Source organism: Ictidomys tridecemlineatus, chromosome 11, assembly GCF_052094955.1.
Source record: "Ictidomys tridecemlineatus isolate mIctTri1 chromosome 11, mIctTri1.hap1, whole genome shotgun sequence".
NCBI classification, from domain to species: Eukaryota; Metazoa; Chordata; class Mammalia; order Rodentia; family Sciuridae; genus Ictidomys; species Ictidomys tridecemlineatus.
This window is the reverse complement of record NC_135487.1, coordinates 7,121,805-7,147,250: the sequence shown is the minus strand read 5'-3', so window position 1 is coordinate 7,147,250 and position 25,446 is coordinate 7,121,805. Positions and strand designations below refer to the sequence as shown.

The window sequence follows — 25,446 nt, the reverse complement described above, 5'->3', positions numbered from 1 at the left end:
ACATCCTACGAAGTTCACACTTTGAAATACACTGTTGGGTACAAAAATATTCTCTACAAATACCTTATGGGATATTTGCAACTAGTTACTTAACTAAACCAAATAAATTAAGGAAGGTAATATACAAACAAAGGCTGTCCTGCATATGTGCAGAATCTAGGGAAGGTAATATACAAACAAAGGCTGTCCTGCAGATATGCAGAATCACATTATTGAACTGACCATAATATACTTGACATTATAAGAGAACGGGGCTGAGTAGAGCGCTTGCCTGGCACGCACGAGGACCAGCATTCAATCCCCAGTACTGGGGATAAAAAAAAGAGAGAGGGGGAGAGACTGACACACTCTGTTCAGTCCTCAAGCACCCGTATATACTAAGGTTTCAACGAGAAGTGGCGTGGGGCTAGGCACAGTGGCACACACACACTGTGGTCCCAGCAACTCAGAAGGCCAAAGCAGGAGGATTGCAAGTTCCATCCCAGCCTCAGCAATTTAACAAGACCTTGTCTCAAAATAAAAAGCACCAGGGATATAGCTCAGTGGCAGAGCACTCTTGGATTCAATCTGAGTTCTAGCAGTTAAGAGGCACTTGGGCAAAAGGCGTTAACAACCACCTATCTAGAAAAAGGACAATTCATCCTGACTGAATGGAAAGACTCTCATCAGATAAGAAGGAACAGGGTTTTGCTGATTTACAGTGTCACATGTGAACAAGTGTGGACTATACCCTGGACACTGTGACAGGATTTGTGAGGATCCCCAACCACGCCTGCCCCTACGGTGCTGGGGATGGAACCCAGGGCCTGGTACACATTCAGCAAGTGCTCTACCACTGGCTACTTCAACAGCCCCGTGACAGGATTGTGGATACTCAGATTGCCCAGCTTCCTATTACCTGCAGCCTTTGGGGTCCCTTGTGCAGATTTCAAAAGGTTTTAATACATGAAGAGTAGCATAAAGCTCTATCCTCCACCTGAGACAGGAGAGGCACATAATAAAGGATTGTGGAGCGTAGGGCCATAGGCGCTGCACTAACAATGACTTCGTGGTTTTTGAATGTTTTGCTAATTGATTTCTTCCCCCTAGAAATTTTGGACGGTGTGGAACTTGGAGAACCAGCTCATAAGAAAACAGGGACCACGGTGCCAGAATCTATTCATTCTTTCAGTAAGTTTAACCTCTGGGGGTTTGTACCAACAACTAGCTCATTAAGAAAATAGCAGCTGTGTTGAACCACGAGTGGGTCAGCAAGACACAGTAACAAAACGGCCTTTGAGAGAAAAGGTTCCATGATCTCATTACATTCTGAGGACAGGGGTGGATACAGAGGAAGGATTGCTCAATGCTCAAAAGCTGAATGTTTACAAAAAGCAGGAGCATTTTTTTTATCCTGATGACAGTTCTTACTGTTAATTCCTACTTTTTATCCAGTTGGAGACGGTTTGGTGAAGCCAGAAGCCCTAAACAAGAAAGCTATTCAGATTATTAACCGGGTTCGCGATAAGCTCACTGGTGAGTGTGTGTGTTCACTTAAACGGAACATAAAGTCTGAGGAGAAGTCCCCCCCTCCAGGGGGTAGGCAGCCCTGCTCTGGGGGCTGCACGCCTGTTTGGACCCTGTGTGGCTCACAGACTAGCTCTGTGGCCAGCACTGGAGCCCGCCCTATGGGTCTTCTTGCTAATGATTGATGCCACCATCACATAACTCTGCCTCATTTAACTCAACATGTAGGAAGTTAAAATCAGCCAAATTTAGGGAGATGTCTTCTGTCACTATGGTGTGATGTTAGAGCACTTGGACTGACCGCCTAGATTCTGGCAACCATTACAGAGGGGAGAGAATAGAATGGAGAGATAGTGCTTTTGAAAAGGAGTTTCTCACACTGATCATCTTTTGTTGAGAGGGTATGACATATAGGGTAACAAACCAGGAAGCAAAACTCCAGCTCCACTGCCTGTGCCTGAGCCTGTTTCCTCCTATAGAAGATGCTGAGTGGCCCCCTCAGAGGGAGCTGAGAGTCAGACGAGACACAGGATGCTGGGCACTGAGCATTGGAGTCTCCCACCTAAATTTTTGTAGTCAGGGCATTTTTATCCAGCATGTACCTGATGCTGAAAGGGCCAAGGTGGTGGAAACAGGTTCTTTACCTCCAGGGAGCTTAGAGTCCAGAAAGGAACAGTATTACTAAATAGAAAAGACTTGGGGCTGTGGTGCCCACAATAGGAGAACTTAATCAAGTTCAGAAGTACAGGGAAAGCGCTGGGGCTGTAGCTCAGTGGTAGAGTACTTGCCTAGCACACATGAGGCACTGGGTTTGATCCTCAGGACCACATAAAAATAAATAAAATAAAGGTATTGTGTCCATCTACAGCTAAAAAATATTTCAAAAGAAAAAAAAGTGCAGGAAAAGCTTCCCTAAGGAAACAACCCATGAGCAATACTCTGAAAAAGGAGCTAATTCAGAGGACACTGTTGCAGGCACGGGGAACACCACGTGCAAGGGGGCGATGGCGAGAAATATGGTCCAAGGGCAGGCCAGAAACGCAGGGTAGGAGGAGCACAGAGCACACCAGGCAGAGCTCGGGCCTCTGTTTCCACCCTAGAGTGGTGGGAAACACCGGCGGGTTTGGCATGGAGTGGGCAGGCCCAGCATGTGTGGCGAGTACTGCCTGCTGTGGCCCGCGGACAGGGCCAGAGGGAGGGTGTGCAGGCACACCAGGGAAGAGGCTGCCTCAGGGTCCAGTAGATGAGCACTGATTAGACTCAGGTGGTGGGAGTGGAGCCGGGTGCTAGAGATCTCGAAGAGGTTTTCAAGTCAAAAGGATCAGGCTGAGGATGTAGCTTAATGGAAGAGTGTGTGCCCAGCACGTCTGAGGCCCTGGGTTCCATCCCCAGCGCTGCCAAAAAATCAGAAGTATTGATGTTGGGGCATGAGAGACAACAGGAATCAAGCCAGGTCCAAGTCACTGGTGACCAGCTGAGACCTGTGATGAGTGACAGCCAGACTGAAGCAGCTGAGGAGATGAGAGAGCGAAGGAAGAAGAAGGGAGCGAGGGGTTAAATGCTCTTAAGTAGTTTATGCAGAAAAGCAAGAATTAAAGGGCAGCCAGAGCCATGATGGGGGCAGAGCTGCACACCTGGCCCCAGCTGTTTTCCTTCAGTGAGAGAGGAACACGCTTACAGAACATGGAAAGGGGGCAGTTAGGTGGAGTTGAACTAGCAGGGTGGTTGCTGCCTACAACCCAGAGATATGGGAAGCTGAGGCAGGAAAGTCACAAGTTCAAGGGCAGACTGGGCAACTTAGATCCTGTCTCAAAATAAAATCTAAAATTGGCTGGGGATGTACCTCAGTGGTAGAGCTAATGCCCTCATGCGCGAGGTTATGGGTTTGATCTTCAGTCCTACAAAAAGAAAGCAAGAAATACAAGAAAGAGAACAGATAGTCCTGCCAGGCTCCTGAGAAAGCATTAGCCTGAGTGAGGTGGCGGAGCAGTAGTGTCAGTGTCACTAAACACTCAAGGTCACTCCAGGTGAACTGGGCTGCATGAAATAATCACACAGAGACAGAGAAATACCTTTTTCTTTGGGTCCTGTGATGGCTCCTCTGACCTTAGGGGTCAGTGGAAAGAGAGAGAGAGGAGCATGTGCTGACCCCTTTTTTGGGGAAGAAGACATTCAAATGAGGCAAGGGGTTAGGTTTCAGGGGGTTGAGTCTAGCTTGATGATGTCTGCTGTCAGCAAGTTGACTGACATCTAGGAGGCCATGCCCATCACATGAGCTGCGAAAGATGAGAGCAAGGCCTGCCCAAACAGAGGGCAACGTCGGTTCAGTCCACTTTGTGTGCTCAATGCTCATAGTTCACACATAGCCCATGGCTGGCTTGCCCCATCTCCACATTCTCACTACTCAAGGCATAGGGGTGCTCCTCCCAGGCGGTTGGGGGAGCAGCTTATGTGAGCTGAAGCCAGCTGCACAGCTCCACAGACATGACCTCACACATCAGCAGGGTCTGGAGCTGCTCGTGATGGTTAATTACCTTAAAAGTGGAAGGTGAGGGCATCTGTTGAGGGTGAGAAACAGGAGGAGGGGTTCAGGTGTCAGTGGGAAGAAAGAACTTGAGGTGGCCCTTATGGAAGTGGAAAGGCATGTCACCAAAGAAGTGCCCTAGGCCAGCCATACTGCACAGAGCGCTTGTTTGAAGCTGAGATTATGAATCTGCGATGGAGGTTACTGTTCAAAACTGGAGGCTTGTGGATTTCAAACAGAACAGGCTTTTTGGTGTGCTTGTTCAACCCAAAAAAAGGATTTGGGGATAGATCCCTAGGTCAGATCCTCATCATTCCTGAACTTAGCTGACTGCAAGACTTTGTCTTCCCTGAACCGAGCCTATACTGACACAAGACAGTGTGCCCTCAGGTCAACTGGAGATGGGTTTTTAAAAGCAGTCATGATGCATCCTTCAAAGTCACGTGTGAGGTTTGACTGACAGCAGCTGCTTAGACTCTTGATCAAAACAGCAGACAAGGGACCTGTCAGTGCCAGGTGCTGATGGCTGTATTGCTCTTTCTCCTGTGCCAGGTCGGGACTTTTCTCATGATGATACCTTGGACGTTCCAACGCAAGTTGAGCTACTCATCAAACAAGCAACATCCCATGAAAACCTCTGCCAGTGCTACATTGGCTGGTAAGTGGGCATCTCAAGGATGCATTGTTAAAATCAGCAGTGAGGACCCCAACTGTGGCCCCAAGCCTTGGGAGCAAAAGCAGATTCAGTGGAGAAACCACAGGGCAGTGACAGGTTGATCCTTTAAGAGCTGGTATTCACTGTTTGTGCCCCTTGTTCCATAAGGAAGAAAACTGGGAGTTGCAGATGCACATTCAGAAGGCAGCCACCAAAATAAGTTACAGTTGCACAAAGAGCAGTGGTTTGGAACAGCAGGGCTGCCAGCTGGCTTGTTTGTGGGAGCTCTTTTGAATTTTTGCCATCACTTTAGGAAGGGCATAGGAAAGAAGCTAGAGCAGTGACCGGAAGAAGATGAAGACACATTTATGATCTGCATGTGGCCTGAGGGACTATCCGGGTTTCCTTTGATTAACTGCCCACGGCACACTTGAAGGCAGAAACTGGAGAGAGGGCAGTAGGGAATGTCCTTGTGAGACCTCAGTGGCATTGGCCCTTGACTGTAGAAGAGTGTGTCCCACACAATTAAGCGTGAGAGAGTCCAGGGAATGCTGCAGGGTTGTCAGACCTTGGTCTTTTCATTTTTCAAAGCATCAGGGTAGAGATTTGAAGAAGCTCAGGTTACTGAACCATGTGTCTCTGCCTTTGCTGTCTCCCTTCCTAGGTGTCCCTTCTGGTGACGGGAGGCCCACTATGCCCACAGTATCTCCCCTGAGGCTTTCATACTTGGTCCACGCTTCACCAAACTGAAACTATGGTCAAAAAGTTTGTTAATATTTTGAAATGTAAATGAAAAGAACTACTGTATATTCGAAGTTGGTTTGAACCAACTTTCTAGCTGCTGTTAAAGAAGATATTGTCAGAAACACAAGGCTTGATGCGGCTCCCAGGACAGTGAAACACAGTAATACTACACGATCAAGCCATCGACTCTGGGGAACAGAAGATCCATAACTTCAGAAATACGGGTTTCGATTTCACTCACAAGAGAGCTCAAATGTCTGCTGACAGAGGTTGGCCTGGCCGCTCCTCTCAAGGTGGGTCCAGCGACTCGGCACAGTCAAAAAGGCTGGGGCAGTGGAGAACACGGATCAGGGTCCTAGACTATGAAGAAGCAGAAGTTCCTCCCTTTACCTCACTGGTCCCTGGACAGCAGTGGCAACATGTGCAGGACAAGCCAGGACAGGTCAGTGTTCTGCCTGACCCAGTGCTGCTACAGCTCACACTTAACCCAGACCAGAACTGCCAGGAGGGCAGTCTGTGCAGGTGCCTGGAAGTCCCCACACATTGGGTCCCAGGCTGGCCCCATGTTCAGTGAGATCTGAATGCACTGTGTTTGAAGCAAGGGTTTAAAACACAAATGCTATCACAGATGTGCTGAACACAGAGGGACAGGCTAGGTTGTGTGCAGAATTATGAGCAACGTAAATATTTGACTAAATGCACAAAGTATAGGATGTAGCCACGTCTAGACACCATGTTGTATCTGAATAATTTTTGTGCCAATAAATGACATCAGAATTTTAAAAACATGTACACGAGCAGCTTTTTATTCATAATTATTAGTAAATTCAAAAAGGAAGCAAAGGGTTGGTTGGGGATGTAGCTCAGCATTAGAGCACTTGCCTAGCATGTGGGAAGCCCTGGCTTCATATCCTGGCACCACAAAAGGGGAGGGGGGCACAGTTAGTATGAGAGGAGTACAACGGACACGAGGATGTATGTGACGTGATCCCTTTCTGTGGGGTATCCTGCAGCAGAACTGAGAATTCTACCCCTGCTAAGTGATAAGAGGAGCCATACATAGAAGCACTAATTCTGCCAGAATACCAGGAAAGCCTCATGGAAAAGTGCATGTTGGGACAGCTCAAGGAGGAGTGGGATTTTGTCAGGTGACGCACATGGGGACAGCCTTAGCAGGAAAGGAAGCGCAAGATGCTGAGGTGTGTAGAAGCATCATATCTGCAGCAAAGGCAAGTGTTAACCTGACCCATATGGAGCTGCGGTGTCCAGCCACATTTGACAGAGAAACAGCACGTTTGCAGGGTAGAACCTTATAGCTCAGTATGTGTGGCTCAGTGATCAGAAGAGAATAAAAGGAACAACAGGAAGATAAAGGGAAAGGACGCCAGAGAGTAGAGTGGGGCCTCCTCACTGCCCCCGCAAGGCCTCTGGACCTGATGCTGCGAGGTTCAAGGCAGGAGTGGGCAATAGGTAGCAAACAGACGGAAGAAAATCAGAAGGCACGTGGGCAGAGGAAGCTCCTGGAGTAACAAGAGGGGGCATTAAGTAGGGCTAGTCAGCATCCTACAGATGACACATGCACTTTTGGTCTTTTGGGGGTTTTTTTGTTTTTTTATGGTACAGAAGATCAAACCTAGGGCTCATGTATGCTAGGCAAACACTCTATCTCTGAGCTACATACCCAGCCCTACATTCCCTCAAAAGAAAGAACATGCCTAAAGAGAACTTCCAGAGAAAATTTTTAGTTGTTTAAGGGAATTATTTTTTTCTAAATTTCTTTGGTCTACTTCTACTTAATAAAAATACTTTGTCATTTAAAAATTATTCAGAGGGCTGGGGATAAAGCTCAGTTTGTAGAGTGCTTGCCTTGCATGCACAAAGCCCTGGGTTTGATCCCCAGCACCAACAAAAACTATTCAGAGAACTAATATAGGAGGAAGAAGATAATTAAAGGATAGGAATCATATGTCTTTCCTCCAAAATTGCCAGACGACCCATCTCCAATTGGTGCTCCATAAAGGTTTATGAGACAACTCTTGCATTAAAAACAAAAGATTAAGGGCTGGGGTTGTGGCTCAACTGTAGAACACTTGCCTAGTGCATGAGAGGCCCTGGGTTCGATCTTCAGCACCACATTAAAATAAAGGTATTGTGTCCAACTAAAACTAAAAAATTAAAAAATAAAAAGATTAAGGGCTGGAGGTATAGCTAGGTGGTAGAGCACACCTAGTGCCTCACACATTTGAGGCAAGCACTTTACCACTGAGCCACAGTCCCAGCCCGTGAAAAAGATTTTTAAAAGTAAATAAATAAAATATTTTAAAATCACAAAACGAATTTGGATCCCACAGTGAAACTAGTAAGTTTGCACGCTCACAGCTAGAAAGTCTCGTACCATGTGTTAAGGTTTGGATATGAGATACCCCAACAGCTCCAGTGTTAAAGCAGGAATGTTTGGAGATGCTTGGACTGTAAAAGCTATGATCTAATCAGTCCATCCTAGCTTGAAGGGACTGGGTGTTACCTGTAGGTAGATGGGGTGTGGCTGGAGGAGAGGGCCACTGGGGGGTCTTGCCTGTGATCTCCCTCCCTACCCCACCCCCAGCAGCTTTCCTCCACTGACCCTTCTCCCATGATGTTCTTCCTCTCCTTGGGCCCAGGGCAGTGGTGTCAGCAGCTGTCTATGGACTGATGAAACTACGAGCCCCAAAGAAACTTTTCCTCTAAGCTGTTGCCGGGTGTTTTGGCCACAGCAACACAAAAGATGACTAAAACACCATGTATAACCCATTTTGCTCCCAAAAATATGATCCTCATAACTTCCTTGGCTCCAGATGAGACAATTTCATGTCGTCAGTGATATTTTATTACCTTTCATAAAAGATTAGGAAAGCAAAGTCTGAACTGTGGTGAATCTAATAGGTTTTTAAGTTAACTAAGCAAAGTCTTCTGGCTTTGTAGACATGAATTACCAGGGGCAGGGAAGAGCTAATGAAGGCCTTTAAGAACAATCTAACCACTAGTTGCAGTGGTGCACACCTGGTAATCCCAGCAACTCTGGAGGTTGAGGTAGGAAGATCACAAGTTCAAAGCCAGCCTCAGCAAATTAGTGAGCTGTAAGAGATTCAGTGAGAACCTGTCCCAAAACGAAAAAATAATAAAGGGCTGGGGATGTGGCTCAGTGGTAAAGTGCCCCTGGGTTTAATCCTTCATACCACCCCACCCCCACCAAAAAAAAAAGTCTAACCCTCAATCACAAATGATTTCATGTTATCCTGTGTGACCGGAGGACGCAGAAAAGAATGACAAGATCCTTGCATTCATCAGCTTCATAAACCAGGGCCTTAGAACTAAGAGGCAATATAATCAAAACTGGAGAGGGGCACAGTGGTGCACACCTGTAATCCTAGCAGTTCAGGAGGCTGAGACAGGAGGATCATGAGTTCAAAGCCAACCTCAGCAAAAGTGACCCTCTACGCAACTCAGTGAGACCCCGTCTCTAAATGAAATACAAAATAGGGTTGGGGATGTGGCTCAGTGGTCGTGTGCCCCTGGGTTCAATCCCCAAAAAAGAAGGAGGAGGAAGAGGAGGAGGAGGAGGCGGCTACCGCTGGGCTGGGAATGTAGCCCAGTGACAGAACCCTTGCTTGGTATGTGTGAGGCCCTGTACCATCTATCCATGCCCAGCACCAAAAAAAAAAAAAAAGAATCAAGGCTATAGTGGCGGGCTGGGGATGTTGCTCAAGCGGTAGCATGCTCGCCTGGCATGCGTGTGGCCCGGGTTCGATCCTCAGCACCACATACCAACAAAGATGTTGTGTCCGCCGAGAACTAAAAAATAAATATTAAAAATTCTCTCCTCTCTCACTCTCTCTTTAAAAAAAAAAAAACAAAAAAAAAACGCTTTAGTGGCAAAAGACTGAGTTTCAAATCTCAACTGTATCTCACACTACGTATGTGATTTGGGACAAGTTATTTAATTTTTCTATGCTTGCTTGCTTTGTGATACTGAGGATTGAACCCAGGGGCACTTACCACTGAGCCACTCTCCCTGTCCTCAGATTCACCTAATACAGCCTACCCTACCTTAAATATGCTGGGAACATCTACATTAATTAGCCCACAGTTGGGTAAAATCCACACACACAAAGCCTATTTTATAACAAAGCACAGGAAAGCTCACATCAGTTTTTTTTTTTTCATTATTAACCTTTAATGAATGCTTAACACCAAGCAAAACACGGTGAGACAGAAAGACACATATGGTCCACATTCTCTACTATCAGAATCTAGTGAATTATACAAGATGGTACGTAATTGAGCACTAAATTTTATAGATCACACTAAGAGTTTTGCATGTAATTTTTAAAATTTGTTTATTTGTTCTAATGAGTTATACATGACAGCAGAATGCTCTTCGATTCACTGTACCAACATCATTCTTAATGGAGAAAAATTGGAAGCATTCCCACTAAAGACTGGAACAAGACTGGGTTGCCCTCTTTGACCAATTCTATTCAACATAGTTCTTGAAGTCTAGCTAGAGCAATTAGACAGTTGAAAGAAATTAAAGGGATGTGAATAGGAAAAGAAAAACTCCAACTATCATTATTTGCCGATGACATGATTCTATACTTAGAAGATCCAAAAAATTCCACCAAAAAACTTCTAGAATTAATAAATGAATTTAGCGGGCTGGGGATGTGGCTCAAGCAGCAGCGCGCTCGCCTGGCATGTGTGCGGCCCGGTTCGATCCTCAGCACCACATACCAACAAAGATGTTGTGTCCGCCCAGAACTGAAAAATAAATATTAAAATTCTCTCTCTCCCTCTTTAAAAAAATAAATAAATGAATGAATTCAGCAAAGTAGCAGGATATAAAATCAATACCCATAAATCAAATGCATTTCTATACACCAGTGATGAATCCTGTGAAAGAGAAATTAAGGAAACTACCTCATTCTCAATAGCCTCCAAAAAAAAAAAAAACCTCAATTTTTAAAAAGAGGTGAAAGACCTCTACAAACTACAGAACACTAAAGAAAGAAATTGAAGAATTTAGAAGATGGAAAGATATCTCGTCATTTTTTTAGTAACCGAAAGTGAAAAACAGAATGGTTGTATGGCTGTGATTTCATACGGACATAAAACGGGGAAGTTCTTAAGTTGAACAATCGTAAGTCAAGGTCGTACAGGCCGTTAGGAGTGAAGGCCAAGGGTGGGAGTAACTGCAGGCGCCGGTCTCGCGGTGAGGGCGGAAGGGAACCAGAGGTTGGCGGGAGCTGGCTCTAAATACAAGAACTGAGTCCTCCGGTCCCGCCCAGGGTCACAAGGTTGCTGGGATGATACACGGTAAGGCTATAGGAGACCTGACACTCCAGCTCAAGCTCCCGCCAGCCCGTGCTCCTGGACCGGGGCCCCTGCGCACGCGTAGAGCGCTAGCCGCGCGTCAGCGGCACTCTCGCGAGAAGAGCCTTGCGGGCCAGGAAGATGGCGCCCCCCAGTCCCCGGGAGCCCAAGTCCCCGTCGGCCACTGGTGCCACCAAGCCCGACAGTGACATGGTGCTGCCGGGCTTCCCGGACGCGGACAGCTTCGTGAAGGTGGGTTCGACGGCAGCCGCGCTCCCTGTCTGGGGCGGGAGGAGGCCGCGGGCCTGGGGAAGAGCCGCGCGCCGCAGCGGAGCCCGATGGGGACCGGGCCGCGAACGCCGGCGCCTGGGACGCCGCTCGCTGTGAGCCCACGCGGTCCGGGGGCGGAGCGCCGGCTGCTCGTCGCGGGGAGGGCCTCTGGGCCCCCGGCCGGCTCCCGGTCCCGGCCAGCTGCGCCTTCCGCACGGGCCCGCGGCCCCCTCGGAGGTGCCGCCTCGTCACCCCAGCATCCGTGCCCCAGAGCCGGGGCGCAGTATGAGGCCCTCCCCTGAGGGCACGCGGAGCTCCTTGGAGTTACTTGTGGGAGCCGACCTCCGGCCAGGCTTAGGCCTTAGGGTGGCCCTTTCCGAGCCGCGGCGCTGCCAGCCCGGCAAGTTTGCCACGGGGCCTGCAACCCCCGCTCCGCCGCCTGACCTGCGGCACCGTCCACTGCACTTCCCGGCCCCAGCGGGCCCCGAACCGCGAGGTGTGGTCCCGGGCGCCACCCACTACCACACGGCGACTTAATTGCCACCTCCTTTCTCATTTTTTGGCTGGAGGGAGACGTTTGTACACAAAGCTCGGAAGGCTGACATTTGGCCTACACTCGCCCGCCCCCTTTGTCGGTGACGGGTCCTTTCTCATGACCCAAGAATTTCAGTGGAGTGCTGCTTGGTAGCCACTGAGCCAGTTGTAAATCGGTCACCGAGCGAGTCTGCAGGACGCTTGTATTGATTTTAGGTGTCGTCAAGGTAAAAACACAGAAGCACAGTAAATCTTGTATAGAGCACATGGATTTGAACTTGGGTAATAATAGCATTGATGTGCCAGGTGCTGTGGGAGGTGATTTTATTAACTCATTCAATCCTCACAGCAACTTGTGGGGTAGATACTTTTTATTATGCCCATTTTTCTGAGGAGGAAACCAAGGTCCAAATAAGTGGAATAGCTTAACCAAAATCACAAATCATAGATGGTGGAGCCAAGAACAAACCTGGTCCATTTTAAATATAAGTTATTTTGTCTTTGGTCAGCAAGAGTCCACATACAAGATAATGTAGCCTAGTGATGTCACAGCTGTCTTAGTGTGTGTGTACTGGTCTGTGTGATGGTGAAATCACCAAATGAGGCAGAGGGACACATGACTTTATATGGCTTTGTGTTGTTTTGTTTTTGCAGTACTAGGGATTGAACCCTGGGCCTCACAGTGCTAGGCAGGCTTTCTTCCACTGAGCTACATCCCAGCCCCTGTATGTGTATGTGTTTTGTCACCCCCCCCCCCAGTCTTTCAGGAACATTGGCTCCAAACTGGGTTCTTTGGTTCATTGAATTCTCAGGACCAGAACAGGGCTGGGGGTAGAGTGGCACCAAGTGGGTTATTCATTGTGCAGATAAGATTGGATGCCTGGGCTGGGGATGTGGCTCAAGCAGTAGCGCGCTCGCCTGCCATGCATGTGGCCCGGGTTCGATCCTCAGCACCACATACAAACAAAGATGTTGTGTCCGCTGATAACTAAAAAATAAATATTTTTTTAAAAATCTCAAAAAAAAAAAAAAAGATTGGATGCCTATCTCTTTTCTTCAGTACTGGTACAACATGCTGTATGGGCAGATCTTCCAACAGGGACTTGCTGAGCAAATGCTGATCTGTGTTTTAAATGTGCTGTATATTTGGGGTTTTGACAGTTCGCTCTTGGATCAGTGGTGGCAGTCACGAAGGCATCTGGAGGCTTACCACAGTTTGGTGATGAGTATGATTTTTATCGAAGTTTTCCTGGCTTCCAGGCATTTTGTGAGACACAGGGAGACAGGTTGCTTCAATGGTGAGTACTATGTATTTTCTTGTATTAATGAAGGAAATGAAAACAAAGAGATGGATAATTTTTTTCTGAAATTTGTTTCTCCTCAATCATAATTTTGTGTACTATAAACAACGATGAAATGTAAAAATGACACAGTATATTTTCATTAAGGAAATAATTTTTAGTTTAACTTTTTTGTGTATGTGGTGCTGGAGATTGAACCCTGGGGCCTCATGCATGTCAGCAGATGCTTTATCACTGAGCTCCATTACCAGCCTTTTTTTCAATTTTATTTTATTTTGAAATAGGATGTTACTGACTTGCATAGGCCGGCTTTTTTTTTTTTTTTTTTTTATGATATCAGTGTTTATTTATTTATTTATTTTTGAGAGAGGAGAGAGAGAGAATTTTTAATATTTATTTTTAAGTTCTCGGGGGACACAACATCTTTGTTGGTATGTGGTGCTGAGGATCGAACCCGGGCCTCACGCATGCCAGGCGAGCGCGCTACTGCTTGAGCCACATCCCCAGCCCCTTAGTTTAACTTTTAAAAAATATATCAACTTTTGCACTTTTAGGCAGCAGATCTTTTTGAATTAATATGGAACTTGAAAATCAGTGTATTTTAGGACAGATAATACATAAACATTAATTTTTGTTTAACTATTGTATGAAAAATTAGAAAAACTCACATTTGCCATGTTAAAACAATAAACACAGCATACATTATTAATATAGTATCATGTGACTGGGCACAATGACACATGCCTGGAATCCCGGCGGCTCAGGAGGCTGTAGCAGGAGGATTGCGAGTTCAAAGCCAGCCTCAGCAAAAGCAAGGCACTAAGCAACTCAGTGAGACCCTGTCTCTAAATAAAATACAAAATAGGGTTGGGAATGTGGCTCAGTGGTTGAGTGCTCCTGAGTTCAATCCCCAGTGTGTGTACAACACTCACACACATATATAAATATATATACATGTATATATATACATGTATATATATAATCATGTGTAAGAATCTTTGAGATAAGTTTCTCCTTCAAATCATGAGATAAAGATGCACAGACTGACCTTGGCTTTTCTCTCCTTAGCATGAGTAGGGTGATGCAGTACCATGGGTGTCGCAGCAACATTAAGGATCGGAGCAAGGTGACTGAGCTGGAGGACAAGTTTGATTTATTAGTGGACACCAATGATGTGATTCTGGAGAGAGTGGTGAGTACTTTGCCAGACACTTCACTGACAAATGAAGAGTGTTGTATGAAAGCAAGGAGTAACCCAGCACCTTAGAAAATGAAAAGGAAGTGATTTTAGCATTTGGTACAGGAACTAACTGCTCCTTCTGATAATTGGCATCTTTTTCTTCAAAAGTAACAACAGTTGTCTTTAAAATATCACTGGCTTAAAAAAAGAAAAAATCACTCCCTGGGGAAACCTCTTTGTTTTTTTTTTAAGTGTCTATGAATCTATTTTTCTGATTTGCAAATTCTGTTTGTATTGCAAGAGAGGCAGCCTCTGTACCAGCCCAGCCAAAATTTAGTTCTTTTTTATTGTTTTTCACAATCTGTCTCTAACACCCCAACCTGCAGAATTGAAAGGAGATTCATATCTATCTAGATCAATATCAATTTATTTCAAAGTCCATAGGAGAGCATTATTTATAGAAATACTCAGATCATCCAAGTAAGTCTAACCTTCAACCAGTGACAGCCCTGGAGATATTGACATCCTGCTCTCCTGTCCCAGGAGGTCATCTCTTCCCAGCCTAAATGCCCACAATCTTTTAGAGGAGTCTCTTTAGGTCCTGCCATTCTATCATCTGTCACGTGGGTGCATTTCTTTTAATAGTGCACAAACTGATTTTCCACGCCTGTTTGTACACATTAGACAGGCTACCGTTATTCTCATTCTAACTAGTGTACTTCCCCTGGCACTCACCTCTTCCCTGTACTGGGAACAAAACCCAGGGTTGTGTGCATACTAGGCAAGTGCTATACCACTGAGCTACACCCTCAGCCCCTATACTTCTTTATTTAACAGACACAGTCCTCTATCTTTATTTTAGTGGCCACATTACATTGTGAAATCATATTTGGACATTCAGCCAAGTTCATAGCTATAGAGGGTCAATCAGGTCAGGAGTTAGTAATTACTGCCCTACCTATCTGTGAACATATAATGCTTCAGTTGCTTGGTATAACTCCCTAATCACCCCACCTCTCACACAGTGATGCACATTTGTGTGTGTGTGTTTGCATGTGTGTGTGCATGGAGGGTGTAAGGCAAGTGCTCTACTTCTGGACCACAACCCCAACTCCCTAACTTTACCACTGAGCTACATCATCAACGTTTTTTGGTCTGGTTTGGTTTGGTACTGAGAATTTAACTCAGAGGTGCTCAACCACTGAGCCATGTCCCTACTCCTTTTTTATATTTTATTTAGAGACAAGTTCTTGCTTTGTTGCTAAGTGCCTCGCTAAGTTGCTGAAGCTGACTTTGAATTCGAAATCCTTCTGCCTCAGCCTCCCAAGCTGCTGGGATTATAAGTATGTGCCACTGCACCTGGCCATCATCAACCTTTTTTACTTTAAAAAAAAAATGTCTCTGGGCTAGGATTGTGGCTTAGTGGTAGAGCTCTTGCCTAGCACATCTGAGGTACCTGGGTTCAATCCTCAGCACCATATTAAAATAAATAAATAAGATAAAGGTATTGTGTCCATCTATAACTAAAAAAAATTAAAAAAAAAAAAGTCTCACTAAGTTGCTAAGGCTGGCCTCAAGCTTGTGATCCTTCTGCCTATGCCTCCCAAGTTGCTTGGATTATAGGTGTGCACTGTGGCAAAAATAAAAAAAGGTTATTTTTTGATTGACAAATAAAAACTGCATATACTTAAGGTATGTTTTCGTATGTGCATTGATACGTACATATTCTCTCACATAATTCTGCAAATAAATTTCTTAAAAATGTCAGGGAATTAACTTTGCTAACCTCAAAAGGAAGATACTAACCTAATATCTCATTTGCTCTTAGGGTATTTTGCTGGATGAAGCATCAGGTGTGAATAAGCATCAACAACCTGTCCTCCCTGCAGGACTACAGGTCCCCAAAACAATAGTGTCCAGCTGGAACCGGAAGGTGAGGGCATCTTTTCAGTTTTGATGAGGGCCTTCATGGAAGCTTTTTCAAAGGGCTCTTGCCCACTCGAATGTGTACTTCTGTCTGACTTGCTGGGCAGAGCTGGCACTGCCTCGTTTAGCTTGTTCTCATAAATATATAGAGCCTGACTCCACCCCTTCCACTTTGCACTCCTAGTCTCCCATGCACAGACATTCTAAATGAAATGAGTAGCTCTCAAAATGTTTTTATCTCCTTGGAAGACCATCAACTGGAATTTACTTTTTTTTTTTTCCTGGTATTAAAGATTGAATGCAGGGGATGTACTACCACTGAGCTACACCCCTAGTCCTTTTTATCTATTATTAAAATTGTAAGATAGGATCTTACAAAGTTTCCAAGGCTAGCCTTGAACTTATGATCCTCCTCAGGATCAGACTTCCTCTTGCCTCAGCCTCCCAAGTCACTAGCATTATAAGCATGCACTACCATGCCTGGTTATAGTTTGCTTTTCTAACTCATCAGGTTGCTGTGGCATAAGACATTTGTATGCATTGATCACAGGCAGGAGAATATGGCAGGAAAGCAAAATCTGAAACTTTTCGACTACTTCATGCAAAAAACATTATCCGACCTCAACTCAAGTTTCGAGAGAAGATTGACAATTCCAACACTCCGTTTCTTCCAAAGATCTTCGTCAAGCCCAATGCTCAGAAGCCGCTCCCTCCACGTGAGTATTGCACATGCTGCTGTGTGTGAATCTTCTCTTCCGTCTGATGCCAAAGGCAGCAAAGGGGTGAAGGTCTCTCTGCCTTCCGTTCTTCAAAGGGAGTCAGTGATACCCGGAAAGCTAGAAAAGACCTTAAGGTGTGTGTCCCTTTGTGATGGTGTTTTTGTCACTGCTTGGATCTCCAGCTCTTTCTAAAGAAAGGCGGGAACGCCCCCAGGACCGTCCTGAGGACTTGGATGTACCCCCTGCCCTGGCGGATTTCATCCATCAGCAGCGAACCCAGCAGGTTGAGCAGGACATGTAAGAGTTTGCCTGTGTCTAAGCCTTCTACTCAAATTTTTGATTCATTTTCACTTGGTTTCACTTTTATAAAATGTGTATGTGAAAAAGTCAAACAGGTGGTTTTTGCCTCATTCTCACACAAATATTAGCAACTGAGCATCCTGTTTGTGTTCACAGAGACCAACATAGCACTGTCCCAGGTTACCCTCACCAGGTACCAAGCAGTGGCAGGTACTCTAGCTCCCATTTGCTATGATATTAAAGATGCTGACTTCCCCAAGACTAGAACTGCAAACCCCCATTTTCTTCAAGTTGCCTTTTGCCCATGCTATCCTGCCTTTTCACAGGAGTGACTCGCCTTAAGGTGAGGCAAAGAATAGGGTTGTTCACTGGCAGCATTGGCATCTTGCGAAAACTTCACTTCAAATAGATAAATGGGCAGGAATGCTGTTTAGTGGCAGTGTGTGCCTCGCATGTGCAAGGCCCTGGGTTCAGTCTCCAGCATCAAAAACACAGCAAGAAGGTGTACACTTATAGTCCCAGTTACTTGGGAGGGTCACTTGAGCTCATGAGCTTGAAACCAGCCCAGGCAACATAGCAAGATCCCATCTCAAAAAAGGGAGAGAGAATAGACATATGGGGTTTGGCATAATGAAGTTGGCTTTGCCTCTTTCTCACACATAGCCAGGGGCTGTTTACATTCATTCCTTGCCCCCTCTCTGCACTGTGAGGCCAGACTAAGTTGCTGGAGAAATAGAAGGAATGAAAGGTAACTCTGCCCTCAAACTCACCACAGGCTCGGGATGTTTATGCAAATTCAGGAGAGAAGAAGGGAAAAAACATTTAGCCCATGGTCAACCAGAATATTTGCCCCACTCTCTCTCAACTTCATCAATTTATTTTTCCAAACCATAAGGAATTATGAATTTTTCATTTTTGTGTCATCTACAACACCAACCATCCAGTGTTTGCAAGAAAGTACTCACATGTTCGTCAAGTCTCAGTTCTTCAATTCTCCCTGAAGAAACAGACAAATTGTCCTGTGGTCAGGGCCATCACACATTGCCTTATTTATTTGATGCTCATGAATTATCACTGCACCAATGATGCTTTGGCAAAGGGAAGGTAGTTTCACAATGCTTGGTTCTCACTTGTTTTTACATGTTGTATCAGAACAGCTTTTCCTTTGACTGATGGAATTAATCAAATGGTTTCTTTTTGTTTTATTGATTAGGTTTGCACATCCTTATCAATATGAACTAGATCACTTCACACCCCCAGAGTCAGTGCTTCAGAAGCCACAACCCCAGGTTAGTGCCCAGTTATAGTGATGTCAGAGGGGCCTGGGAAGAAGAGTGAAAGCAGATTATTTGATCTAATTTTGACTTTCCTTTAATATGTTTAAAGTAGGGAGTTTAGGCCACTGCTTGGACTCATAGTTTGCTTGGTATTTTAGTGAGGGTGGTTTTAATATTCTTTTCTTTTTCTCACTGTACTTGCTCCAGTTGTACAGACCTGTAGAAGAAACACCCTGCCATTTTGTATCCTCCCTGGACAAACTTGTGGAACTCAACGAAAAACTCTTGAATTGTCAAGAATTTGCTGTAGACTTAGAGGTATCTTGTAATTGACCCTTGAGTGAAATTTTTACATTTTCGGGAATTCACTTACTTGAGAAGTAGGAAATTAGCACAAATTTTAATGGAATTTTTTGCTGCTGTATAATTGATTTCAAAATTGGTGGAGGAGGAGCTGGGGCATAACTCAGTGGTAGAGCACATGCTGATTAGCATTCACAAGGTCCTGGGTTCCGTCCTCAGCACCAAATATAAGTTAATAGATAAAACAGTTGGTAAAGGAAAGGCTAGCGGATACCATCCTCCCGTCCCCTCCCTCTCTCTGTCTTAGCACCACTCTTACAGGAGCTTCCTGGGACTCACCTGCCTGATGCAGATTTCCACCCGAACAGAAGACTTCATCGTGGACACCCTGGAGCTTCGCAGTGACATGTATATCCTCAACGAGAGCCTCACAGACCCAGCTATTGTTAAGGTCAGCCGGCCCTCTCCAGCTCCAGCATGTGAGGTGGGGTTGCAGTCTTTCACCTAGAGCACACGGTTAAAAGAAATCATGTCATTTCCTGCCCTGCACATGCTAACTTCTTGTCTCTAGCTTGCTGCTACTTGGAGCCGGGGTCATGTTAGCGGCTGCAGCAAAGAGCCTAATCCATCAGGATTGCATGGACTTGAGGACTTGCTTAGAGCCCATAGAGCTGCTTCAGCCTGTAACCTTGTATAATACAAGTACAGACAAAGGCTGGGCCCTAAATTAAAGGAAACATTTAAAACCACATGCATCTTCATCTCCAGGCTGGCCTCCAATCCCAGGCGCTGATGGCCTTGAGGCAGCTTTGTCTTCAGAGACAGGGGCTTCTGTTGGTGTATCACATGGCGTTGGTTTTGTTTTCAGGTCTTCCATGGTGCCGATTCCGACATTGAGTGGCTACAGAAAGACTTTGGGCTATACGTAGTAAACATGTTTGATACCCACCAAGCAGCACGCCTTCTTAACCTGGGCAGGCACTCGCTCGATCACCTGCTGAAACTCTACTGCAGCGTGGAATCAAACAAGCAGTACCAGCTAGCTGACTGGAGGATACGGTTAGTTTGCACTTGGCAGGAAGTGTGGGTGGCAAGATCGAGGCCTGGGGTCCACTAACCTCTTGCCGGGAAGAATATGTTCAGGTTACTGCTTTATTTCAAATGAGTGTATTAGACTTTTCCTGGGAGTTTTTTGCAACACAAATAGAAAAGTTTAGGATGGAAATGTGGAGTTTATATCAGGTTGGTTGTTACACTTTGCTTCTTGGAAGTAGTGATTGAAAAAAGAAGCATGCCTTGTCAGCATTGACCAGTGCCATTCTGCCTTCTTTGCAACTCTGCTGGCTCTAGCAGGGATGAGTTATCTCCTGAGGTGTGAGAGAAAGCTCAGGTGCACAGTTGATTTAGTAGCACAGGGTTGTAGCAGTTTTACCCTGCTTTCTGGAAACCACAGCCCCAGGTTTGATCATGGCTGGCTACCTCCCTGAGGTACCGTGCCTTGTAAGATGCCTCTGAGCTTCTCTCCATTTCAACATGTGTGAATTTCTAAATAGTAACAAAATTTATTTGGACCAACAAAGTTCACATATGGTCTGGTGATGGCATCACCTGTAATCCAGCAGCTCAGGAGGCTGAGGCAGGAGGATCACAAGTTCAATGCCAGCCTCAGCAACTTAGGCCCTAAGCAAGTTAGTGAGACCCTGTCTCTAAATAAAATACAAAAAAGAGCTGGGGATGTATATGGCTTAGTGGTTAAGTGCTCCTGGGTTCAATCCCTAGTACCAAAAAAAAAAAAAAAAAAAAGTGCAAGAAATGTTGGTATGACCATAATAACTGGCTTTAAAAGACTCTTTGAAACCAGAAGGGTTCAAGAAAGCCCTAGCATCCAGTGAGTAGACAGAGTGGATTGCTATCCCTGGGGCAGTAAGCAGAACCAAGCCCTGTGTTTAAATTCTAGCCCTCTGCCTGAAGAAATGCTCAGCTATGCCCGGGACGACACCCATTACTTGCTCTACATCTACGACAGAATGAGGGTAGAGCTGTGGGAGCGAGGTGGAGACCAGCCTGTCCAGTTGCAGGTGGTGTGGCAGCGGAGCAGGGACATCTGCCTCAAGGTACACCAGGCCCACACAAGCCCCACAGTCAGCACTCACTTCTGATTAGGATCTAGTTCTCACTTTTGTTCTTCACTTCTGTGACAAGAGCCAAACATTTTCAAGAGCCCAGGGCACAATTTTCAATCTATTGATCTTGCATATTTAACATTCTGCAGAAATTTGTCAAACCTGTCTTCACTGATGAGTCCTACCTTGAACTGTATCGGAAGCAAAAGAAGCATCTCAACTCGCAGCAGTTGACAGCTTTCCAGCTGCTTTTTGCCTGGAGGGATAAAACAGCTCGAAGGGAGGATGAAAGTTATGGGTAAGGGAATTCAGAGTCCTTTAATCCTTTCTTCTAGGCTGGGCTTGTCTGTTGACAGGAAAGGGACTTTGTAGCCCTGGGATGGAACCCAGGAGCACTCCACAATACTGAGCGACATCGGGCTGGGGATGTGGCTCAAGCGGTAGCGCGCTCACCTGGCATGCGTGCCGCCCGGGTTCGATCCTCAGCACCACATACCAACAAAGATGTTGTGTCCGCCGAGAACTAAACAATAAAACATTAAAAATTCTCTCTCTCTCTCTCTCTCTCTCTCTCTCTCTCTCTCTCTCTCTCTCTCTCCTCTCTCTCACTCTCTCTTAAAAAAAAAAAAAATACTGAGCGACATCCACTGCAATCTTTATTTACTCTTTTGAGACAGGTTCTCGCCAAGTTGCCCAGGTGGCCTTGCATTCACCCTGCTTCAGCCCCATGGGTCTGTAGGGATGTGATGTGAGCCTCCACATCCACCTGGACTTTTTTTTTTTTTTTCTTTCTTCCACTCTGAAGGCTGGTTTTTGCCTCTGTGTTATAGCTGTGTGTGTGTGTGTGTGTGTGTGTGTTTTGCAGCCCTACAGATCAAACGCAGCATCTTGCACATGCTGGGCAAGCACTCTGCCCCTGTGTCATGTCCCCAGCATCAAATGGAACTTACTAGCTGAATTTTCATGTTATCCCATGTGTTCTATTCCAGATACGTACTGCCGAACCACATGATGCTGAAGATAGCCGAAGAACTGCCCAAGTGAGTCTGGGCTTGTGAATGTGTTCCAACTGTCTCAGTAGACCACATGTCCTTTAGAGTTGGGCTTTCTTGATTACTCTAACGCAAAGCTGTTTACTCAGATTAGTGTACTAAATTCAGAAGGTAGCAAGTCCAAGAAATGGAAAATTACTGCCCAAGAGCTGCCATGTAAGATCTAAAACTTCTAAACTGGAATGTTTTAATAATTATGTCTTATGTTGTGTTTGAGTCTCTGGCAGCTACAGCAGCCACTTACAGAGAAAGAAAAAAATCTGATTTTCTCAGCTGTACTTTCTTCCAAACTAACACCTCATAGCCGGTCATGGTGGCATACACCTGTAATCCCAGCTACTCAGAAGGCTGAGGCAGGAGGATCACAATTTCTAGGCCAGCCTGAGCAACTTAGCAAGACCCTGTCTCAAAATAAAACACAACATGTAAGGCACGGGGTTCAATCCTCAGCACCACATAAAAATTAATAAATAAAATAAAGGTATTATGTCTGTCTACAACTAAATAATATATTTTTTAAAACTTTAAAAGCGATAGATAGGTGCTGGGGATGTGGCTCAATGGTTAAATAACCGTGGATTCAATCCCTGGTAACCCAAAAAAAAAAAAAGACCTCATGTGTTGTTGTTGTTGTTTGTTTTATATAAGGATTGAACCTAGGAACACTTTACCACTGAGCCACATCCCCAGACCTTATTTTGTATTTTAAGACAGGGTCTTACTAAGTTGCTTAGGGTCTCAGCCTCCTAAATTGCTGGGATTATATATAGGTGTGCACCGTGTGCCTGCAAGACCTCATGATTTTGAGCATTTTGTAATGTCCCTTGAAGTATGAGTAAGAATCAGAATCCAGTCTGTTGCTCATCCTGTAGAACTGAGAACCAGCAGTGCCAGAGTGTCTGTTTCCAGCTCTCCCGTGTGTGGACTCAGGCCAGAGTGGGCCTAGTGTAAGCATTGGCCTGGCTGCTTCCTATCATCTCTCTTCTGGTTCTTTAGCTTAGCCATGGACCCTGGCTTTTCCTAGTCATTATTCTCTTGGGAAGTCACTAAGGACTGTTTCTAAAGTGAGTTGAGCATGTTCTCCCTTGTCTTTAGGGAACCGCAGGGCATCATAGCTTGCTGCAACCCAGTACCGCCTCTTGTACGACAGCAGATCAATGAAATGCATCTTTTAATCCAACAGGCTCGAGAGATGCCCCTGCTCAAGGTAAGAATCCCAACTCAACAGGCTGTTCATCCTGCTAACTCTTGGAAGTAGGTGTGTCCTTTTGGATTTTAGCTGCCTTTTTTTTTTTTTTTTTTTTTTGTGGTGCTGGGGGTCAACCAGAACCTTACACATGCTAGACAAGCACTCTACCACTGAACTTCACGCCCAACCTGTGCATTACTTTATGATAGTCGAAAGATAAAATTCTTCCCAATACCACGCATATTAAAAAGGAACTAAAATTCATCCTGATCATTTTATGACCTTATCTTTGCTGATCTGATAGCCAGTAGCATCTAGTGGCTAGGCTAATTAGCTGTTGCTGTAAGGCAGTTAATCTGGCAGAATGTGATGAGGTGGGGATCTCAGTACAGGGAGCTCATGTTGGAAGCCCAGCAATGGTCCAGATGTTAAGAGAGAGTGCTCTGAGAGTGTGTGGTTGTCACGGAATGGAAAGAACAGATATAGGAGGTACCAGAACGAAAGATCAGAGGGACTTTGTAACAGGTGCCAGTTTTTCTTCAGCATGAAGTATGTAGACCTGTTATCTAAACTGAATTTGGGGCATGATGAAGGTGGAATCCAAGACCATTTTCTCCACATTCAAAACCTAGGTGATTGGGAAGGTAGGAAGTGGGAATTTAGGGCTAGGGTAGAGCTTGGTGGAAGAGCACTTGGCCAGCATGTGTAAGGCCCTGGGTTTCATCCCCAGCACAGCAAAAAGAAAGAAAGAAAAAATCGGAGATTCAGAAAAGGAATATGTGTGAAGGAGAGGCTGAAGTTTAGACAGACTCGGGGAAAGTGGCACGGCCCCTGCCACACAGGTATCCACAGGATGGTGAAGTGCAAAGTGCACAGGAGTAGGGACATGAGCATGTCTTGTGGGTCCTGGAGACATGACAGCATGTCTTGGTTTGAGGCTTTTTGTTTCACCTTTTTTTTTTTTTTTTTAACATTTATTTAATTTTTAGATGTAGATAGACAATGCCTTTATTTTTATGCGGTGCTAAGGATTGAACCCGGGTCCGCCTGTGCTAGGCGAGCGCTCTACCACTGAGCCACAACCCTTGTTTCACCTTCTTTTTTTTTTTTTTTTTTTTATTTGAGAGAGGGGGGAGAGAGAGAGAGAGAGAGAGAGAGAGAGAGAGAGAGAGAGAGAATTTTTAATATTTATTTTTTAGTTCTCGGCGGACACAACATCTTTGTTGGTATGTGGTGCTGAGGATCGAACCCGGGCCGCACGCATGCCAGACGAGCGCGCTACCGCTTGAGCCACATCCCCAGCCCTTGTTTCACCTTCTTAATTGACTTTACCTTCCATTATGTGGTTGGGCTGCAAATCATTCCATAAAACAGCATGCATTCTCTTGGTTTATAATACTGGGACAGTTTTCAATGTGTTGGCTCAGTAGTAATAGCAGCATGTGGTAGTTTTTTTGAAAGATAATTGGTCCAGAAAGACAGAAAATCAAAGAAGAATCTGAGCATGAACACATTGGCACTTGTCTTTCTGGGGGCCAGGGGCTGTGTCTCATGGTCGAGTGGTTGCTTAGCAGGTGCAAGGCCCTGGGTTCCATCCCCAGCACCTCAAGAAAAAATATAAATGTCTTTCTTAGCTCTGCAGTTTGTCCAAGTAGAAGGAGCCCCATACCGCTAGAGAAGACACTCTTGCAGGCTCTTTGGAATCTTTCCTGTGGTGCCTCATCGTGATAAAGAGCTCTGTTCTTTGATTGCACGATTCCTGAGCACCAGATATCTATAGTGCCAGGCACTGGGAGGGATGAGGACGCAGCGGTCTTTCTGGGTTCTAGAGAAACACATCCCCGGGAACCACAGTCTGCGGGGAGACGTGTCCTCAAGCTTATGCAGCCTCCCTCACTGCCCCTTGTCTTTCCTCCTTAGTCTGAAGCTGCAGCTGGAGTGAAGAAGAGCGGGCCGCTGCCCAGTGTCGAGGTGGAGTGTCATTACCTCTGTCCCCGTGGTGGTGGGTGGAAGGGACAGCCATCAGAGTCCATGTACACAAACCTTATGGGCCAGCTCCTGCTGCTTCCAAGATTTACATGTGGCCTGCTGGTTTTGTTTTGATGCAGAGGTTGGAGAATGTTCTCTTTGGCCCTCATGACTGTTCCCATGCCACTCCAGATGGCTACCCAGTCACACCCACTGCTAGTAAGTAGAAACCCCTGGGCTCAGGAAGAGTGGGGTTGGCACGGCTCAGAGCCGCTCTGCCTCAGGCCACGGGCTTTGACCTTCCTGACTTCATGCGGCTAGGATCTGTGCCAGCTCAGAAACAGTCGGACCTCTTCACTAACCAAAAAGAGGAGACCTTGCTGGATACCAAATGCCTTCTCGCCACAGCCGTCATCACATTGTTTAATGTGAGTAACAGGAAGCTCCGGTGAGGTGAGGTAGCTTTGTGGGTATTGTGGGGTTCGTCCAGCAGGCTGTCTGCCAGGAGCATTCACACACCCTGGAG

General features: G+C 45.7%; 2 protein-coding genes across 6 annotated transcripts in view; both read left to right on the top strand.

Moving 5' to 3' along the window:
* Mtor (mechanistic target of rapamycin kinase) overlaps positions 1-6,217 on the top strand; it is a 123,897-nt gene extending 117,680 nt beyond the window's left edge. Inside the window, exons 55-58 of the mRNA XM_005317451.5 lie at positions 1,090-1,170; positions 1,435-1,515; positions 4,583-4,688; positions 5,350-6,217. Of these exons, the coding sequence (XP_005317508.1) occupies positions 1,090-1,170; positions 1,435-1,515; positions 4,583-4,688; positions 5,350-5,365 (284 nt within the window). The 3' untranslated portion in view covers positions 5,366-6,217. The remainder of the gene's footprint in view (positions 1-1,089; positions 1,171-1,434; positions 1,516-4,582; positions 4,689-5,349) is intronic.
* Positions 6,218-10,867: 4,650 nt separating this feature from the next.
* Exosc10 (exosome component 10) overlaps positions 10,868-25,446 on the top strand; it is a 22,850-nt gene continuing 8,271 nt past the window's right edge. For 2 of the 5 annotated variants that reach the window (XM_021733423.3, XM_078025276.1), the window contains exons 1-17: positions 10,868-11,030; positions 12,744-12,880; positions 13,952-14,075; positions 15,892-15,996; positions 16,540-16,705; positions 16,891-17,005; positions 18,222-18,297; positions 18,493-18,603; positions 18,896-19,039; positions 19,457-19,647; positions 20,546-20,702; positions 20,861-21,009; positions 21,701-21,751; positions 22,859-22,970; positions 24,873-24,923; positions 25,061-25,139; positions 25,242-25,348. In XM_021733423.3, the coding sequence (XP_021589098.1) occupies positions 10,920-11,030; positions 12,744-12,880; positions 13,952-14,075; positions 15,892-15,996; positions 16,540-16,705; positions 16,891-17,005; positions 18,222-18,297; positions 18,493-18,603; positions 18,896-19,039; positions 19,457-19,647; positions 20,546-20,702; positions 20,861-21,009; positions 21,701-21,751; positions 22,859-22,970; positions 24,873-24,923; positions 25,061-25,139; positions 25,242-25,348 (1,986 nt within the window). In that variant the 5' untranslated portion in view covers positions 10,868-10,919. Of the gene's footprint in view, positions 11,031-11,373; positions 11,810-12,743; positions 12,881-13,951; positions 14,076-15,891; positions 15,997-16,539; positions 16,706-16,890; positions 17,006-18,221; positions 18,298-18,492; positions 18,604-18,895; positions 19,040-19,456; positions 19,648-20,545; positions 20,703-20,860; positions 21,010-21,700; positions 21,752-22,858; positions 22,971-24,872; positions 24,924-25,060; positions 25,140-25,241; positions 25,349-25,446 lie in introns of those variants that run through there. The other 3 variants (XM_040287917.2, XM_005317448.5, XM_013364401.4) reach the window with 3 other exon arrangements.